At 37.5% G+C, this 18356-nt stretch overlaps 1 protein-coding gene across 10 annotated transcripts in view; it reads right to left on the reverse strand.

The window, feature by feature from the left end:
- Window positions 1-18356, reverse strand: part of NF1 (neurofibromin 1) — a 252664-nt gene that overhangs the window by 137881 nt on the left and 96427 nt on the right. For 9 of the 10 annotated variants that reach the window (XM_058703852.1, XM_058703856.1, XM_058703849.1 and 6 more), the window contains 7 exons: window positions 15353-15466; window positions 10078-10157; window positions 7939-8062; window positions 6407-6568; window positions 4697-4946; window positions 4090-4163; window positions 3772-3855 (listed from right to left, as the gene is read on the reverse strand). In XM_058703852.1, coding sequence (XP_058559835.1) covers window positions 3772-3855; window positions 4090-4163; window positions 4697-4946; window positions 6407-6568; window positions 7939-8062; window positions 10078-10157; window positions 15353-15466 — 888 coding nt within the window. The remainder of the gene's footprint in view (window positions 1-3771; window positions 3856-4089; window positions 4164-4696; window positions 4947-6406; window positions 6569-7938; window positions 8063-10077; window positions 10158-15352; window positions 15467-18356) is intronic. The other variant, XM_058703847.1, reaches the window with a different exon arrangement.

Raw genomic sequence — 18356 nt, forward strand, 5'->3', positions numbered from 1 at the left:
TAAGTGTTTTTTCCTAGTTTGAATTCTACTGTTTATTTAATAGGGTCCAAATGATTACCACAAGTTTCTTACATTTCAGTTCTGTTCCACTAGTACATTTCAGGTTTCCCTTGATAATGTTCCATTCTCTGGCATAGTAAATTCAGTTATTAATTGAATATGTAATGTTAATATAATGTTTGCAGCAGGGGCCTCTGGGTAGCTCCTCGGTCAAGCGTCCAACTCTTGATTTCGGCTCAGGCCATGATCTCACAGTTCATGAGATTGAGCCCCATGTCAGGCTCTGCACTGACAGCACGTAGCCTGCTTGGGATTCTCTCTTCTCTTCTCTTCTCTTCTCTTCTCTTCTCTTCTCTTCTCTTCTCTTCTCTTCTCTTCCTCTCTCTCTCTCTCCCTACCACGCTCTCATGAATGCACCTGAGCTCACTCTCTCAAAATGAATAAACAAATTTATATATATACATATATGTATATATACATGTAATTTATATATTATACATATATGTATAATTATGTGTTATGTACATATTTATATCTATTTATATTAATATATTATGTATTATATATACATGTATAATGTTTTCAACTTACCTCTGCCAAGGCCTGATATAACTAATTTCATTGAATATTTAAGTACTTCAAGATATTTTTTTTACCTCACTGAATTAGAAAAAAGTATATACAATGTTTTATTTTCTGCTTTTGGTCTTTAAAGAGCTCTAATTTGACAATCACGAAAGAAAAATTATTCATGCAGGTGTAAGAAACCACAGACGTCTGTTAGTGACTCGGTCTGGCATATACTCTTTTTTTAAAAGAGAGTGTGAGCAGGGGAGGGGCAGAGAATGAGAAGAGAGAATCCCAAATAGGTTCCAAGCTGTCAGTGCAGAGTCCCACATAAGGCTCGATACCAAGAACCGTGCATGACCTGAGCTGAAATCAAGAGCCAGACACTTAACCAACTTAACCACCCACATGCCCCATGCATATACTCTTTAAAAGGAATGCTTTTATTTTTTTTTAATTTTTGTTTCAAGTTTTTATTTAAATTCCAGTTATTTAACATACAATGTAGTAATAATTCCAGTAAGAGGAATGCTTTTAATGCCTGAATGTTTCATCATTTACAGAGGTGCTAGAGCAATTTTTTTTATCTTTTATTTATTTATTTATTTATTTTTTAGTGTTTATTTATTTTTGAGAGACAGGAGAAACAGCATGAGAGGGAGAGGGAGAGGGCAGAGAGAGAGAGAGAGAGAGAGGGAGACCCAGAATATGAAGCAGGCTCCAGGCTCTGAGCTGTCAGCCCAGAGCCCGACGCGGGTCTCGAACTCACAGACCGCGAGATCATGACCCGAGCTGAAGTTGAACCTCAACCGATTGAGCCACCAAGGCGCCCCTATAGCAGTTTTTTTTTAAATGTTAATTGCTTGGGGCGCCTGGGTGCCTCAGTTGGTTAAGAGTCTGACTCTTGATTTCAGCTCAGGTCATGATCTGACCTTGTGGGTTTGAGCCTTGCATCGGGCTCTGTGCTGACAGTGTGGCAATAGCTTGGGATTCTGTCTTCCTCTCTTTCTGCCCCTCCCCTGCGCACACACACTGTCTCTCAAAAATAAACACACATTATTTTAAAAAATGTTAATTGTATGGGGAGCCTGGGTGGCTCAGTCAGTTAAGCATCTGACTTCGGCTCAGGTCATGATCTGGCAGTTTGTGGTTCAAGCCCCATGTCGGGCTCTGTGCTGACAGCTCGGAGCCTGGAGCCTGCTTCGGATTCTGTATCTCCCTCTCTCTCTGCCCCTTCCCCACTCATGCTCTGTATCTCTGTCTCTCAAAAATAAGTAAACATTAAAAAAAAATTTTAAATGTTGTCTTTTAAAAGCCCTTGTGAAACCACAAGTGTTTTTTAAGTACTGTTGTATCAATTTATATTCTCCATATGTGTATCTGCATACCCTATTACCCAGCAGTTCCACTGTTAAGTATGTACTTTACAGAAATATACCTAGACAGTTACCAAAAGACACATTCAAGAATGTTCAAAGCAGTACGGGTCAAAATAACTCAATAGTCTTTGTATAGCTATCCAGTGTCCAAAGAAAATAGAAAGCAAAATTAAATTGTGAACTGTCTGCTGAACGAAATAACATACAGCAATAACAGTGAACGAGTGACAATGGCCCAGAGCACTGTAGGTCACTCTCACAATGTTGAGTGACAGAAGCCAGATATAAAAGACTACATCTCCAGCACTCCATTTACAGAAAGCTTAAAACAGGAAAGCTATAGTATTTAGTAGTCAGGATAATGGTTACTCTTGGGTTGTTTAGTGATTGGAAGTGGGGCACAACAAAGGCTTCCCATGTGCTAGTAAGGATTTTTTTTTCTTGTTGTGGGTGCTGGTTCCACAGGCATGTTCATCTCCTAATATTCTGAACTGTTGCTTTGATTTATACATGTTTTTTATGTATGTTATATTCCAATTAAAAAAAGGATGTGAAAAAGGGAAAAAAAAGAAGTCCAAACTTAGATTACCATATACATTTTTTTTTTTTAATTTTTTTTTTTCAACTTTTTTTTTTATTTATTTCTGGGACAGAGAAAGACAGAGCATGAATGGGGGAGGGGCAGAGAGAGAGGGAGACACAGAATCGGAAACAGGCTCCAGGCTCCGAGCCATCAGCCCAGAGCCCGATGCGGGGCTCGAACTCACAGACTGCGAGATCGTGACCTGGCTGAAGTCGGACGCTCAACCGACTGTGCCACCCAGGCGCCCCACCATATACATTTTTTAAGAGCCACTAATATATTTTTGTCACAGACTGATAGAACCAACCCAGAATATGAAACTTCTTTTACAAAGCTTTGGACTCCCATGAGTCCAAACCTTACAAACATTATGCCAAGTGTGTGCCAAGTGTGGGCTGTGTGCTGACAGTGCGGAGCCTGTTTGGGATCCTCTCTCTTTGCCCCTCCCCCACTCATGCTGTCTCTGTCTCTCTCAAAAATAAATAAACTTAAAGAAAAAAAAGAATACCTAACAAAATAGTAAAATGTATTGCTTCAATTTTATTTTATCTAACTTTGTCATCCCTTTCCTAAAAATTCTGTGAAATACTCTGATGGAAAAAGAGAAGGAAAGAGGGTAAAGGAAGGGTCTCTACCACAGATCATCTCTAGCTCCTGCTCCCCCATATTTCTGCAATGATGGAAACACTTTATACCTGTGCTGTTCAACACAGTAGCAAATTGCTACATCTGGCTAATGAATCCTTGAAATGTGGCTACTGTGAGACCGAGAAACTGAATTTTAACTGTATTTAAATTACTTTAAATTTTCATTTAAACGTAAGTAGCCACATGTGGCTAGTGGCTACCATAATAGTGCAGTTTTAATGTTTATTTATTTTGGGGAGAGAGAGAGAGAGAGAGAGAGAGGGAGAGAGAGAGCGCAAGTGGGGGAGCGACAGAGAGAGAGAGAGAGGGAGACACAGAATCCGAAGCAGGCTCCAGGCTCTGAGCCGTCAGCACACAGAGCCCGACGTGGGGCTGAACTCATAAGCCATGACGTCGTGACCTGAGCCGAGGTCAGACACTTAACTGAGCCACCACGCACCCCCATAATAGTGCAGTTTTAGATGAACCAACACTAAATAAGTCTTACAACAACTATATATATGTTATACGAAGAGTGACTCCAAAGATTACTGAAGTGAAGTACACATGTTTAGCAGATCAATTAAAAGACAAAAACCAACTTCACAAACTCACCTGGCCATCTTCCATTTTAGCTTTTGGATAGTTGAGGATTAGTTTTGTGGCTTGTTCCCACTTTGCATGTGTATCTTCCCAAGCCTAAAATGAAAGCAATTACCACTTGAAAGCAATTTTAAACTTAGGACTAAAAATCAATCAGCGATAGGTCTCAAACTTGGTGCATACTAGAGGTATAATATCCCACATGTAATATGCACATATAAATTAGATCTGCTTCAAAAGCCATTCCTTGTCTCACACACACACACACACACACACACACGCACACAACATGTGGGGCCTGGGGAGCTGTTTCTGTTGTAAAGAGCATACCTCCGTGTTTCCTGCAGTGGGGTGCTCGATGCGCCTGAGTAGTGCCATCACTCTTTTCTGAAGTGCTGCTCTTCCTAAGCAAAGACAACAGCACATCAATTCGTTGCACTTAGAGCGCTGAATGCCATGGGAGAGCCTGGCGGGCCAAACCCCCAAGGCAGAGTAGGAGGAGTGGAAGGAATGCTTCCTATGATAAAGGTGAATGCTTCCTTTTGCTAGCCTCACAGGAAAGGTACTTAACTTGGCCTCTACAATATCCACAGCATAAAATAAGCTATTCCCACCTATATTTACTCAAAACATAGGCCAGTGTGTTTAAAACTTCACCATATACAGTTCAGCCACAGTAAATTACACAATCTGAAACTGACAGTACTGCCAGTTTTTAAACAATTGTACTGCGTATGAAAAGCTCAGTGAGAAGTTAACAATTTGTTTCAAATGCTATTTAGTTTCACCCTATCTTATGTAGAAAAGGATTTCAGGTGAGCTTCTTGAATTAACTCTCTAAGCTTACCAAGTAGTTCCTACATTCCTGGCACAATCAGATGTTGTGTGACTCGAGGCAAACTGAGTGGCGGGGTGGGGGGACATTATCCACACTTACCTGTTGACATCATATTGCTGACAGAGGCAAATTCCATGAATGTGTTATAGTTGGGCAAGAAGTTGTGCACCGACACTTCATCCACCCCACACCGGATATCTGCCTCCTCACAGAGGTGGCGGAAGCAGGACATGGCAACCAGAACAGCTTCAGTGTCAGGGCTCCACAGAAACATGTACAGGGCCACTTCGAGTTTGGTCTGAGCCTGTCGGCATATCGGCGGTGTGCCGCTGCACCCTGCTGCACTATCCTGGGAGTCAGGGATGAGAGGCATTATGTTTGCAACTTAGGTTAGGTGATTTTATTTATCAAATCCAACAATGCAACACACTGTATACCATGTATGTGTGCATTCAAGAACACGCAAAAGCTTTCCCCTGCAACCATGACAGGAATTTTCAAACCCCTAAACATCTTGTCTGAATGAGAAATGAGATGATTTGGACCAACATAATGCTACTATTTGTCCAATTTCAAATCGAATAGGTATTATCCTTACTTTAGATCCTAGAAATATAGATGAAGTCTAACGCAAACACAAGTAAAGTACCCGTGGCATAAATCTACTGAATGAAAAATGCAATGCACTTCCAACTCAATTATAAATGACAAAGGAAGTAGTAAGAAATTCTATCTACCCACCAGTAGTAAGAAATAAAGTAAGTCCGCTGCAACAAGGACTAAAATAAGGGCACGGACAAGAACCAAATGTTGCTGTAGAAGATATACTTGATTCTGGGTTACAGAGTCCCAAAAGGAATCCTCATTTACAAAATGAATGTAAATTCTGCAGTCAACATAGACTGCAGTAAACACTATACTGCTTACTTGTTGTTTTTCCTCAACAGAAGGTTATACTGAAAATTAGGGATAAAAGAGCTTTGGTCTGTACTTCTAGATTTTCAAGTCTAACAGTAAAATGCCAATGGTCAAGTGGACCAGCAAGATCTTCTGTGGAATATCAGTATAATCAAGATTCCTGCAGGCTATATATGGCAAAGATTAGGGAAGTTAACCTAATCCTACAACAAGGCTGTGAATACACGCTGCTGACCTTCCCATGAAAAAAGCAGACACTCATCTCCACTGATAAGGATTAAAGAAATGTACTCTCTAGATTCGTAGCTGCATCCTAAATGCCACAAATAGTGTTTTTAGGTTTTTAAGAGTAAAAAACAAAACAAAACAAAACAGGTTTGGTCTGGAAGAGACATTCTTTTGTCATGATTTGCTATTTTCACTTGTACTGTGATTTATTTTTAAAAAGAATTATGCACACAAACACAAAAAACACAGACACTTATCTATTTCAAGCAAAATGCTTTATCTCCAGTAAATTTGTATTTTTGTTAGGTGGTACAACTTTTAAACTTCTGCGATATGAATGGTCCTTTGTACAGTAGAGGTTTATGATAATTGTAGCTCTCAGTTATAGCTTATCAATAAGTGTCAATCAATCAAGTGCTGTTTAATCCTTCCAACACTTCTGGGACATAAATTGTTGTTATCCCCATTTTAAAGCTGATGAACTGGGTCACAGGGTTGTTAGGAACTTGCCTGAGGTTCCACAAAGATCAGTGATCGAACTAGAATCTAAGCAGTTCTTTACTACACTGTATCATCTAGTTGAAATTTACCAAAGTTCATTCAGGAAAAAACATACAGCACAGATGATAATAATACAGGAAAACTACAAAAGAAGCTGCTTACCATGGATGAGTTTCCTTTTCCCTTCCGAAGAGAGGCTCCAGGCGTACAAGTACGTATTAATTCTTCATGATCCATGGACATCTGACTGGTAGCTCCACTCGAAGGAACATCACATCCTACCCCGTAAAGGAAGAGAAAGTGACAGGAACTTCTATCTGCCTGCTAAAAAGAAGAAATAAGTAAGCCTTTCTGAAGCACTGATAATCAAGAAAACTAAATACATAATATGAGCTGTCTTTCTGTTTGCAACTATCCTGGAAAACTTCTCATCCCAACTCCTAATCCTTGAAGAATATTCACTAGAGACCCAATAGTACGAATAATGTTTGCTCAGTGTCTTTGAAGCTCCTCAGCCTTCCACCCTTCAGATCACCAGAAACAACAGGTTCTAGAAATGCAAATTAACATTTCTAGATCTAACATGAGCACAGTTAAACATCAACAACATAAATCTACCATATGAAAAATACAAAATACTTCTCAGTCAATTACAAATGACAACAATTTTCTCCCCATAAGATTTTACCCTGTGCCATATCAGGATAATTGGAAGTTGACTCTTTTGACGCTAAGTTCCTTTGGACCAGTAATTAACACTGGTAAATATGCCAAGCCTGCTGCAACTTTACTGACCAGAGTACTGCAGATTATTACTGGATTACTAATGCATATACTCTGGAGAATTATACCATAGGCAAAGGTATGAAACCCTGAAGTCTAATCTTGTTCCTTATCTTTGGGATAATGCCAAATCCCACTATATTAACACACTAAGATAACCCTCATGTATAAAACCTAAATCACCATTAGCCCATTTCTAAACAAAGAAATTTAACAAGCTGCATGGTACACTGAAAAACATGAGTATAATATGTTTAAGATATCTTGGAGTTATTATTCTAGAAAAAGATAAAAATTCATTGAATCAAGAACTCCAAAAATTACACCATAATAGAAAAAAATTTAACTGACTACAGAAACTTTATGGTAAAAGAAATTTAAAGCTCTTCTCTAACTCCCTAAAATCTTGTCCCCATACTTTAACAGTTCAGAATCAAGACTTTTCACTCAACCGTAAGGGAGAGGACTCAGATATTTGAAGAGGTGAAATTGTCACGGCAGAAATGTAAATAAACTTAAAGACCCTTAACCTCTTTCCTTAAGTTTCTTGACAGATAACTGGACTAGCCTAAACCATAAGATTCAAGTCTTATGCACAAACTTGAGACAAGATAGAATATGTTTCTCAATCTAATTTGGTTATAGCAGCCCCCACTCCTCCTCTGCCTGCCCCATAGAGTCCTGTTGAACTCAACTGGAATTTATCAAGATTGCAACTTCAAGGACAGAGACTCAACAAATTTTAAAATGTTAACTTCTCAGCCATTATCCTCTGCACACATATTTCCCTTTGAAGACACCGTAGGCAGAAAAAGCTAAAGTAGGACTTAATTTGGCTAATATACATTTTCTTAATCTCTTCCCATTTACCCCAAAATAGGCTTCCATTTTAAAGATGTCACTTTGCTTACCTTATTTTTAAGAAGAAATTTATTCCTGCAGATCAAAATTTCCCGCAACCATTTGAGAATTTCTGTGCTACTAAGCATTTGATGGCTAGTTAATTTCTTGCAGATGTAAAAAAGCATTTGAGAGCTGCAATAGCATAAAGTTTGTGGTTATCAGTATCATCGATAAATAACCTAACAGAGGTATAATCAGTACATAAGAATGACATTCTCTCATAATGGATATAAATATACAGAAGCTAGGATTTTGTTTTAAAGAAATTGATTCTCAAAATGTTAATAGCACGATAATCAAAGGGGAGAGGTCTACAAATTATGTTAAAAAAAAAAAAAAAAAAAAGCAAGCAACTCTAAATCCTCCAATCTCCAAACTCCCAAGTGTTTCATCTACGCATCTCATCTTTGCAGAAGACTCAGAAGAAATGACAGCCTACGTGCACAGCATAGGCTGTACGTAAACCCAGTGCTCTAGAGCAGGGATCTGCAAACAACTGCCTGTAGACCAAATCCGGTCCATTATTTGCTTTCCATAAATAAAGTCTCAGTGGAACATGGCCACACCCATTCATTTACATACTGTCTATGGCTTTCGCTTTCGTGCTCGGACAGTGAAACTGAATAGTTCTGACAGAGACTATCTGGTCCACCAACCTATGATATTTACTACCTGACCTTTTAGACAAAAAATTTGCTGATCCCCACTCCAGAGTCATCATATTGTCCAACACTGTAGCCACTAGCCAGCCACATGTGACTAATGGGCACTTGAAATGTGGCTTGCCCAAACTGAGATGTGCTGTAAGTGTGAAACACAGCCAAATTTTGAAGACTTGGCGGAAAAAAATAATGCAAGATATCTCAATAATTTTTATATTGATTATATATTGGAATAATATTCTAGAAATAGAAGCTGGGTTTAAAAATATTATTAAAATTAGTAATACCTTTCCTTTACACTCTGTAATGCGGCAACCCAGAAAATTTTAAATTAGGTATGTGGTTCACATTACATTACTATTCAAAATCACTGCTCTGTGTCTAGGATTTAACTCAGCTGCCAGGGAAGACAGTGCACCCACTTCTATGATGAGATAATGACAAAATACACCTGAGGATTACACATTTCCATTTTTCTCAATGTGTTGTCTTTGTGCTCTTTAAAAGATAATAATTTATACAACCTAGGAAATAAATTATAAAATTCTGTATATATTTTTACCTTCTAAACAGATGCTCCTTATTTTTTAAAAATATTTTTGAGAGAGAGAGAGAGACTAAGAGAGAGACTGAGAGACAGAGACAGAACGTGGGCAGGGGAGGGGCAGAGAGAGAGGGAGACACAAAATCTGAGCTGTCAGCACCGAGCCCAAAACACGGGGCTCGAACTCACTAGCAGTGACATCAGGACCTGAGCTGAAGTCAGATGGTGAACTGACTGAGCCACCCAGGTGCCCCTAAACAGATGTTCATTATTAATTCACTTATCAAAATCATTGGTATTATGGAAAATTTATGAAAGATCATAGTTTTAAAAAGAGAAATAAATGATTAACATCATATAATTTTAACACTCTAAGCTCATATTTCTAACAATTTAATGCACAGTTGTAACTACATGGAAATCTGGAACATAAGAGAAAACACTAAGTAACAGTACTTATGGTTGGGTAATAATATTTAGCACAATGTTTTAAATTTTACCTTCTTGGAGCACCTGGGTGGCTCAGTTGGTTAGGTGACTGACTTTGGCTCAGGTCGTGATCTCGCAGTTTGTGAGTTCGAGCCCCACAAAGGGCTCTGTGCTGACAGCTCAGAGCCTGGAGCCTGCTTCAGATTTTGTGTCTCCCCCTCTCTCTACCCCTCCCCTGCTCATGCTCTGTGTCTCTCTGTCCCTCAATAATAAATAAACGTTAAAAAATAAAAAAAAAATATATAAAAAATTTACTTTCTAAATCGCTGTGACAACAATTCTTACAGTTAAAACAAGAATCTAATTAACAATTCAAGACAAATAAAATACAAGATCATAAAACCTCTATAAAGTTTCACAACTGACCAAGTACTACAGAGTTAATATCGAAAGACAAAAAATAAATGCAAAATAAAACCTTAACTTGAATTAAAAAGTTAAAGTACATATACCTAATTTCCCAAAATGTTTCCACAGGAGCATCAGGATTCCACAAATCAATGCTATCTAACTGATGAAGAACCAGCAGAGCCTGAATTTTAAAAAAGAGAGAGAATTACTCAAAAGTTTTTTGGTAAATGTAACACTGGAATATTTATTTTACAAATCCTAATAAATCGAGCTATTTAATTGCAGCCTCAACACACAGTAAAAGGCAAAAGAAAAAGACTAAAGAACCCAAATCTCTAGGGAATAATATATGTAGAATAAAATCATTTTATTCTATCATTCTTACTTTAAATGGCATATAGAGACCCAGTTAAATGACTGACGAATTCAGAGGAGCAATATACACATATAAAAATTGTTTTAAGACACAAACTAAGTCATTTCAATAAGTGTTAAAGAACTCAGTGGAACAACAAAAAGTTAATCTCCAAGTAAGGAGAGCTCACCAAAATTAATACACACAACAATATTTTACTTCCAGGGTGAAAGGTAAAGTAGAAGTTATTCTGCTCACCGCAAATTCTTTTGGAACAGAAAAGATCAATTATTTTCCAAAGAACAAGGGCAGGGGAAGCAAAACAGACTTCACATTTCAGAGCAGATTATTCATTCTTACATACTCCTATAGACCACAGAATTGAAGTTGGAATCTGGCTTACAGAACATTAACAAGAATTAAAGAAGTCACGTAAAATATACAGCTAATATACAAAAATACCATTATGAAGTAATGAAAACCATCATAGTACAAAGTGTACCCTAGACTCTTCCTTGGAACCAGCCCCAACTCCAATTCTACGTGGCATCCCCCAGAGGCACCCCACTGAGCTATGTGTATTCTTCTCAGTCCTTGGTCAGTGTATTTGGTAATTCTTTAGCCCCTTTAAAGCCTTTTATTGAAACTCCAATAAGATGCTGTTCAGAACAAATTATGAAAACTGATTTCTTCTCTCAAAATAGCAAATCAAATGTGTAAACCGCTGGTATCTGCTTCGAAAACCTGCCTTACATTAGGAAAGGATACATAAATGTCTAACCTTCGATGACTTTGTAACTCCAAAACATAAATTATACCAGGACCAGACCTATATTATCCTGTTTTATTGTAATTACTTTTAGATATATAATGAAAACTTCAATTCATTGTGAGAATCTTCAAAAATTATATAGTTTATACCTCTCATATCAAGAAAAAAAACACACAAATTAACATTCAATTGTTACTTATTGTGTAAAAACAATATAGTTTGCTGACACTTTAAGGAGCCAATTCTCTATATTTTTGTTTGAAGAAATACTTTTTAAAGTAATGAAAGACAATGGGTTAGCCTTTTCCCCTTAATATGAGTGCTTCCCTATCGTGTTCCCTTCCATTTTATTCCCTACATGTATTCTAACAAAGCTGTAAACATAGTGTACTCGTCTGACATTTCATAAATATCTTTCCATGTTGCCATGTGATTGGCATGTTTCAATGGATATTTAGCCATTTACCATTGTGTCATTGAGGACTGACCTGCTCTCTCCCTAGCGCATAGTTTGAGTTCTCCTAGCGCCCTATTATAAGCTACAGCAATAAGCATACACATATGTGTAGCTTCTTCCTCTTGTATTCAGAGGATGAAACAAAAACATTACAGGAATGGAATTATTTGGACAAAAATTAAGTATCTGCACACCTTCTGCCAAAATACTGTCAAACAGCCTTCCAAGAAGTATGCAAGCGTGTACCTATTTGTAGGTCCAACAGCAACGTACACAAATACAAGCAATGAGTGAAACGACGAATGCTAAAATATATTTGGTAACATAAAACATACAATACAAACGGTAAAGTAGGAAATCTTAAAGTGTATATATGCTCAAAGAAGTTTTACAAATGTATATACTCCATGTAACCATTACCTAGACCAACACTGTCAGTGCCTAGAAGCCCTTTGCATGTTCCCTTCAGTCATTACTCCTTAACAAAGGGAGTCACCGTTCTGACTTCTACTGCCACAGATTACCTTTGCCTGCTTGTCATTTATATACAGGGAATCACACAGTATGTTCCCTTTTGTGTTTGGCTGTTCTCACTGAACATTATGTTTGTGATACTGATTGATCCATGCTCTGCATTTAGCAATAGTAGCCCATTCTCTTTTCATTGTTGTAATCAATGGAATGAATATAACCAAAATTATCTGTTCTATATAGATATATTTGAGGTCTTTCTAGGTTTTTTTTTTGGGGGGTGGCTGTTACAAATTATACTGCCATTAATATTTTTGTATGTGTCTTTTGGCAAGCATATAGGATTGCTAGATCACATGTTCACTTTGTAGATACTGCAAAACAATTTTTAATGGTAGTTGTACTAATTTACATTCCTGCTGGCAGAGTATGAATGAAAACATAGTCATTTGATATTTCATAAAACTTTTTATTATTGATTTCTAAGTTAATTATACTGTAGTCACAAAAAAACTCTGAATGATTTCAATTGTTTAGAATTTGTTGAGACTTACACTTTATGCTCAGGATACATTGAATGTTCCATGCATACTTGAAAAGAAAGTGCATTTACTGAGTGTCACATTCAATGTATGTCACACAGTTCGTATCTGATAATTATGTTGTTCAAGTCTTCCGTCCTTACTATCTTTTTGACTTGTTTATTCTATCAGATTGAGAAAAGTGTGCTCAAGCATCCGACTAAAACTAGATTTGTCTATCTCTACTTTTACTCCATATATTTTTATATATTTTGAAGCTTTGTTCTTAGATTCATATAGTTTTACATTCTGGATAGATTGGACACATTTGTAATCATGAGATGTCCCATGTTATCTCCAGTAATGCTTCTTGCTTTAAACTCTGTTACTCCAGCTTTCTTGAGTTCTGTTTGTGTAGCATATTTTCCTATCCTTGGACTATCGAACTTCTGGTGTCTTTATACTTAAGCTGTGTCTCCCATAAAGACCACAGAGTAAGATTTTTGCACTCTTTGGTATTCACCAGAGAGAAATAGAAGCTTATGCCTACACATAAATTTGTACACACATGTTCCTAGAAGTTTTATTTGTAATAGCCCAAAACTAGAAACAACACAAATATCAACAAGTAAATGGATAAATAAAGTATGCTACGGCCACACAATGGAATACTATATAGTGATAAAAAGGAATGTGTTTTTTTTTTTTATGGGACTATTGATACATGCAGCAACCCAGATGAATTTATGATGACTATGCAGAGTTAAAGAAGATAGACAAAAAGAGTATATAGTTTATAACTCCATGTATATAAAATGCATATTAACCTATAACAGAAAGCAGATCAATGGTTGCAAGGGAAGCAGGGGAGCAGACAGGGACAAAAGAGGAGGAAGGAAGGAAGGGAATACTGAGACGCACAAGATAACTCTCAATGATGGATATGTTCGCCTAACTGGCCATTAACAAGTGAATAAACTGCTTTCATCTCAAACGGAATACCTACCAACAATACAAAAATTTTTTTAAATAAAAAAAAAAAAAGTAACTAACACATGTAATATCATGAACAAATCTCAAACACTTGGGAGTCAAAGAGGCCAGACAAAAAGGAATATATAGTCTAAGATTTCATTGCGATGAACTTCCACAACTGGCAAAACTGATCTATGACAGAAATCAGACCAGTGGTCTTTGGCACAGGGAGTGGGATCATAAGACACATGAGAACTTTCCAGGGTAACTAGAAATATTCTAAATCTTGTATGATTTTATTACATGTAAATTACACCTCAATAAAATTGATTTAAATTAAAACCATATTTAGCAATCAATATAAAAACAATTTTTTTTAAGTCAACTCTGTTCACACCCACTAGGATGGCTATAATCCAAAACACAGACAATAACAAGTATTGGCAAGGATGTAGAAATAAGACCCACATACACTGCTAATGGGAATATAAAAGGATACAGTCGCTTTGGGAAACAGTTTGGTCACTCAAAAAGTTACACAGTTACCATATGACCCACCAATTCCACTGGCAATATATCCACAAAAAAACTTTTACACAAATGTTCATAGCAGCATTATTCATAATAGCCAAAAAGCACAAACAATACCAAATGTGATCAGCTAATGAATAAACAGAAGGCCCTATGTGTACACACTGGAATATTATTTGGCAATAAAAAAGAATGAAGTACTGACACAGGCTATACCATGGAGGAACCTCGAAAACATGTTAAATGAAAGAAGCCAGACTCAAAAAGCCGCATATTTCATGAGTCTATTTATATGAAATGGCTAGAATAAGCAAATCTATGAAGACAGGAAAGGGATTAGTGGTTGCCAGTGACTGGGGTAACAGGAGAATGCAGAGTGGCAGGGTTTATTTTGGAGTAACAAAAATGTTTCAGGATTAGTGGTGATGGCTGCACAACCTTGTGAATATACTGAAAAACACGAATTGCACACTTTAAAATAGTAAACTTTATGGTATGTGAATTAGATGCAAATTTAGGGGCGCCTGGGTGGCGCAGTCGGTTAAGCGTCCGACTTCAGCCAGGTCACGATCTCGCGGTCCGTGAGTTCGAGCCCCGCGTCGGGCTCTGGGCTGATGGCTCCGAGCCTGGAGCCTGTTTCCGATTCTGTGTCTCCCTCTCTCTCTGCCCCTCCCCCGTTCATGCTCTGTCTCTCTCTGTCCAAAAATAAATAAAAAACGTTGAAAAAAAAAAATTTAAAATTCAATACACGGGGCGCCTGGGTGGCGCAGTCGGTTGGGCGTCCGACTTCAGCCAGGTCACGATCTCGCGGTCCGTGGGTTCGAGCCCCGCGTCAGGCTCTGGGCTGATGGCTCGGAGCCTGGAGCCTGTTTCCGATTCTGTGTCTCCCTCTCTCTCTGCCCCTCCCCCGTTCATGCTCTGTCTCTCTCTGTCCCAAAAATAAATAAATGTTGAAAAAAAAAAAATTTAAAAAAAATAAAATAAAATAAAATTCAATACATATTTTAAGAAAATTCCAAAAGGTCAACTGCAATTAGAAAAATTTGCGGGTTTAAATTAAGCATCATAATTTGCACAACATTTTTGCTACATGAGATATACAGCAATTAAACCTTTTCCTTCTCCAGAGTTCATAAAACAGCACACAGACACAAACACACTTCTAGAAATGCCATCTCTCTCTGACAGATGTCCAGAAATGACATCTATCATAGAAACCACACACCAAAGAAACATGAAGAACATATACATTTACAAGCTTTCCTTCAAGAGCCCAGAATTCATTTCCCCTTACCTCCATTGCCTCCTGTGCGATCTCTGGCATGTGTGACTGAGGGACCAGCTGGACGAGCCCTGTAATTAATTCCGCTGTACTGCCTTGGGTTTCAGGCCCCTGTTTCCTTGGATTCTGCAAGGAAAAAAAAGCAAGCTTCAATTTTAAAAAAATGTATCTATCACCTAACAGGGGCCAGAGAGAAAAGGGAATGGAGAGTGAATGCTGATGGGTACACTAGGCTTCTTTTTAGGGTTATGACAATGTTCTAGAAATGTTCTAGAATTAGATAGTGGTAATGCTGCAGAATCTTGTAAAAGTACTAAAACCAGTAAATTGTACACTTTAAAACAGTGAATTTAATGGTATGTGAATATCTCGATAAAATAATTGGGGAATTTTTTAAAAGTCATAACTGCTTTTGTTAAGGAGTCGCTTAATCTACATCTATACTGTTCCTTCATGTGAATAATGTCCAGAGAAAATTCTGATTAAAAGAAAACAAAAACTAAGTATCAGCTTTTTAATTAAGAAATTATACCTTATATATAAGGAGCAGGTAATTTTTTTCACCAACACTACACTGGCTAAATACTACACCTCTGGTTTGGAGCTTACTGGTTTTAATCTTACAAATGACTGCACTCAAAGGCAAAGAACAGGTCCGGTCTAGTAGAAAGGACCGCCCTAGGCCGTCCAAGGCTGGAATCCACACCTCCAGATACCCACACTGAGTCTGCTTCATTGTGGAAAAACGTTGGGTACTAAGCAAAGCACATCCACGGGGTACATAAATGCACATGTCTACCTTAAGAGACTAAAATGCTTCCTGTAGCTTGGATGCATCTATTTACACTTCACGAACATATGGCTCATTTAAGTGAGACCAATACAACCTGTGTCCCTATTTTATTTTGCTAACTAGATTCTTTCCCGCCATAATGATTAAGGTAAGCCCTCATCCCGGAGTATAATTCACAACTGTTAGCCTACTTTATAAAATTTGTATTCGTTCACAAATAACTCAGTAACATTTATTGAATACCAAAGACATAACAAGTTGAAAAGATGTGTTTTCTGGGGCACCTGGGTGGCTCAGTCAGTTGAGCATCCAACTCTTGATTTCAGCTCAGGTCATGATCTCATGGTTTGTGAGACTGAGCCCCACATTGGGCTCTGCACTGAGTATGGAGCCTGCTTGGGTGTCTGTCAATCTGTCTCTCTCTCTGTCTCTCTCTCTCTCTCTGTCTCTCTCTCTCTCTCTCTCTCCCCTCCCCTGTGCATGCATGCACACTCTCTCTCTCAAAATAAATAAATAAATATTTTTTAAAAAGTGTTTCCTACCCTCTTGGAACATGTAATCTGGTGGGAAAAACAAACATCAATAAAATAACCAGGCCAACAACTGTAAAACTGCAAATGAGATAAGAACTAGTAAGCTACAAGCTGCTATGAGCACCGTGATAGAGAAATGTGGCACAATTTCATGGAGGCTTCCTTAGGGCAGTGATCACAGCTCAAAATTAGCAGGAATTACTATTGTAAAGAGGAAAGAGAAGTGTATCATAAGCAGAAGAAACAGCAGGGGCAGGTATGAAGGAATGTGGTAAGATGGAATGAACAGACCATCATGACTACAGAAAAAAGAAAGAAAAATATAATGCTAGATGTGGCAGAAGGGGCAGGTAGGAGTCAGACTCTGCATGCCCCTGTAGGTCTCTTTGGAGACCAAAAGGTCTTTATTCCAAGAGCAATTTCAACTAACACATTTTAAGCTGGACAAAAGGCATGATAAGATTTGCTTTTTAAAGAGATCACCAGACCTTTGGTGCAAAGAAATGTTTAGAGGGAGGTAGGAGAGGATGTTAGCTGGACAATTAGAGGAGGCTAGACAACATGAGAGTAATATGGATTAAGGTAGAGATGAAAGATATTAAATTGTGTTACTTTAAAAATACCATGACTGACATCACTTAAGTTACTCCTACATTTCTCCTATTTACTAAGATTTAAATAGAAAACAATTAAGTATACAGTGAATCTACTTTAACTTACCTTTGGTTACGCTGAGAAAAGTTGCCTAACCACTAGATGGCAGCAAAGAGAATAATTTCAATTTTAAATGGACTCTGCTTACTAAATTCCAATCTTGGAAAAGACCAAATTCTTGTTCTTTGAATAATGGAATACTTAACACTGACGGCACTCGTGACTTTGGTGCATTCTTTACCCTGAATTATAGCCATTAATAGTCCTCTATTAAATGTGTGATGAAATATTACCACAAATAACTTGTGCTACACACAAAGACATGAGGAGAAAGGGGATTTGATTACTTTTACTGTCTCCCTGGTAAGATTTTGTGAAATTTTCCATGCCTAATTCTAACAATTTATTCTACTAGACTCCCAAATTTGGATGGGCTTCTCAAAGAGTTCAAAATATCACAGGCCTTCCTTTGGCATTATTAATCCCTTTAGAAATTCTGTGTGTGTGTCTCTCCCCTCTCATTTCTCTGCAGAGAAAAACACTCATTACACTTGTTTTTCATTGAAGGGGTTCACAGAACTCTTGAAAATACGGATATCAAATTATGAACTCCTATATGTAGTAATTTGAAAGCACCTTAGCACTTATAAAACCTACTGCTAAACAAAACAGCAAGAAATTTTTCTGGATGCTGCTCTCCAGAGACTGGAGAAACTTCAACAAAGCTTAAACATGTTATCCTATGACCTTCACAATACATAACTGTCATACTTGGGGCATTAATAACATTAATATTGATGTCAACTGCATTTTATTAATAATAATAATAATAATAATAGTTAACATTTATTTAGTGCTTATTATGCATTTATTAAACGTTATTCCTAAAAGCATGAGTGTACTATCTCAAGCTTAACAATCTGAGATAGGTACTATTATTATCATTATGAGAAAACTAAGAGAGGTTAAGTCACCCAAATCACATAACTAGTCTGTCTCTAGAGCCCATGCTTTTAACCACTTCACGTAACTATCA

The sequence above is a fragment of the Neofelis nebulosa genome, chromosome 16 (assembly GCF_028018385.1).
Source record: "Neofelis nebulosa isolate mNeoNeb1 chromosome 16, mNeoNeb1.pri, whole genome shotgun sequence".
Lineage (NCBI taxonomy): Eukaryota > Metazoa > Chordata > Mammalia > Carnivora > Felidae > Neofelis > Neofelis nebulosa.